Source organism: Alligator sinensis, unplaced genomic scaffold (assembly GCF_000455745.1).
Source record: "Alligator sinensis unplaced genomic scaffold, ASM45574v1 scaffold38_2, whole genome shotgun sequence".
NCBI classification, from domain to species: Eukaryota; Metazoa; Chordata; order Crocodylia; family Alligatoridae; genus Alligator; species Alligator sinensis.
Window position 1 is genome coordinate 876,696 of NW_005842350.1, and position 2,888 is coordinate 879,583.

The 2,888-nt window shown below is 39.5% G+C and overlaps 1 protein-coding gene across 2 annotated transcripts in view; it reads left to right on the forward strand.

Annotated features, from left to right (window-relative positions):
* Nucleotides 1-2,778, forward strand: part of HS3ST5 (heparan sulfate-glucosamine 3-sulfotransferase 5) — a 158,533-nt gene extending 155,755 nt beyond the window's left edge. For both annotated transcript variants that reach the window (XM_014522433.2, XM_006029014.2), the window contains exon 3: nt 1,716-2,778. In XM_014522433.2, the coding sequence (XP_014377919.1) occupies nt 1,716-2,646 (931 nt within the window). In that variant the 3' untranslated portion in view covers nt 2,647-2,778. The remainder of the gene's footprint in view (nt 1-1,715) is intronic.
* Nucleotides 2,779-2,888: the final 110 nt, after the last annotated feature.

Here is a 2,888-nt window from a genome sequence, read left to right on the forward strand (position 1 = left end):
AAGTTTTTTAAACGGCAAACAAGCCAAATCACTAGCCGCCACGTGTGAATAATTTCACGCAAGCCAATAATGGGGCTCGAATTATAATACAAATGGCGGGAACTCTTTGCAAAGTGCATTTCTGTGCTGCAAAGAAGAAATGCACACTGCAAAGAAAGCTACAAATTGGCGGGAAAATAATTCAGTGGTGCCAAAGCACACACAAAACAAAAATCACACCTTTGGGTTGTGACACTTATTAATTGGCTGCCCAACTGTGTTGCTTTCCAGAAGTGCTGAGCAGTCACAGCTGCAGCTGAAGTCAATGAAAACTGCACTTGGAACATATGAAATGCTCTATAATAGAAAATACTGTTAAAACTCAGGCCTGAGGCATCCCACCCAAAAGTACCTGGGTGCTTTTGACCTTAAACTACTGTATTCACATGCACCTTTTTCCCAAAAATCAGCCCTCCAAAATTGGGGCGCATACCTTAAGTGGAGATGCTGATTTTCTTCACTAGGATAGAATATGATAACGCTGTTGCAAAACAGTTTCTCTCAGCAAGCAAACACAAAGGCAGAGTCTAATGTTAACCCTTTCACAGCCATTCTCAGCTTGCTGGCTGAGAAACTACCAGCCATTTTGCAACAAAGCCTCTCAGTGAAAAATCCAGCTGTAGGCTGTAACTCTAGAAAACTCTTTTTTTCTACACTCTGCCTTCCAAAAACAAAGCATGCATCTCATTTGGGGGCATGTGGTACACAAAAAAATTGTGTCTGTATCTTGTTTCCCAGTCTGTGAAATGGGGATGCTAGCACCACTTTTCCTTGTAGATGTGCTCTGAAGACCAATTCATTTATGTTTGTACAGCACTCAGATACCTTGGTAATCAGAATTTTACAGAGTCCCGTGAGGAAAGGAATGATTTGCTCCTCAAAACAGGGTATGAATGTGTGCGGTAGACAAGGTGTGGAGCCACCCATTGAGTAGAGAGAATAAAATTAAATGTAGACTAGTTGGTCATTAAGGGAGTACTGTCCATCCCATGCACTGAATGAGGCAGGGGCACTATGAAGGAGAAACTGAAGACTGTATCCCCATGCATACACACAAGGGGCTAGATTAACATTGCATGGGCAATATTTTTTCTACCATTTCCTAATTTTAGGGCTAGGATTAGGATTTTCTGTGGATTTCCTCCATTTGTCTGTAGATATCGGATTTAAATATGAATCTAAAAAAGAAAAGTATTTGTTCTTTCATGCTATGTAAGTTTGTGCAATCTATTAAAAGTGTTTTCAGGGCTGGTACAGAGTACAGAAGTACAGATGCCTGATAATTATCCTATCATTAAATTATATTTATATTTATAATAGCATTATGAAATCAGAAATACATCAGACTGCAAGACACAGCCTCCAAAAATAATCCTAGGCACCAAGATTCTGGAATCAGTTTTCCATTTCAAAATGAGCTACTTAAAAAAAAAACCCACACTGCCCAGACTGTGTCAAACATTTAGTTGTGAAGAAGGCTCCAAGCCACTTGTTTGTCTGTGCTGTGAGTGGATTGCTGTCAATTAATACTTGATGAATTAGAATTTGAAAGAATATTAAAAGCATCACTGATTGAATCTGCCCATTTATAACTAGCGGATTAAAATCAAATAAAAAAACACATGTTCATAATGGTTTGCAACAGAATTAATTTATATCTCTTTTCTTGATTGCAGACTGCAACCCATATGTCCCATTGATGGTCGATTTGGACCCCATGGCCAAGATGAAATCCCACTCCGAGCTCTGCAATTCAAGCGTGGGCTGCTGCACGAGTTCCGTAAAGGCAATGCCACAAAGGAGCAAATACGACTTCACAATTTGGTGCAGCAGCTTCCCAAGGCCATTATAATTGGGGTGAGGAAAGGAGGTACCCGAGCACTGCTTGAGATGCTGAACCTCCATCCCGCAGTTGTCAAAGCTTCTCAAGAAATTCACTTCTTTGACAATGATGAAAACTATGCCAAGGGGATTGAGTGGTACAGGAAAAAAATGCCTTTTTCTTACCCTCATCAAATAACAATTGAGAAAAGCCCTGCATATTTTATCACAGAAGAGGTACCTGAAAGGATTTATAAAATGAACTCATCCATCAAATTACTGATCATTGTCAGGGAACCTACAACAAGAGCTATTTCTGATTACACTCAGGTGCTGGAAGGGAAGGAAAGGAAGAATAAAACCTACTACAAATTTGAGAAGCTGGCTATTGATCCTACTACCTGTGAAGTGAACACTAAGTATAAGGCAGTAAGAACCAGCATCTACACAAAACATCTGGAGAGATGGTTAAAATACTTTCCTATCGAGCAGTTTCATATTGTAGATGGAGATCGGCTCATTACAGAACCACTGCCAGAACTCCAGCTGGTGGAGAAGTTCCTAAATCTTCCTCCAAGGATAAGTCAATACAATTTATACTTCAATGCCACCAGAGGGTTTTACTGCTTGCGATTTAACATTGTCTTTAACAAGTGCCTGGCAGGTAGCAAGGGACGCATACATCCAGAGGTGGATCCCTCTGTAATTACCAAATTGCGCAAGTTCTTTCATCCTTTTAATCAAAAATTTTACCAGATCACTGGGAGGACATTTAACTGGCCCTAAACTAAATTTCATACAACACTATGTGTTGCACCTGGAGACAGGCAACAATGTCTCTCCTAAAATAAAAAAATATGCACTTTTCATAGACATAGCTATCAAAGTAACTTTTTTCATGCATACTTGTACATATGCAGTGTGTGACCAAATATAAGGTGGGATCAGTTTTTCTACAGAGTAGTAACTAATGTAAATCTACTCTTTACAGAGTTGCATCATTTTAAGCTATACAAGTAAAGGGAAAG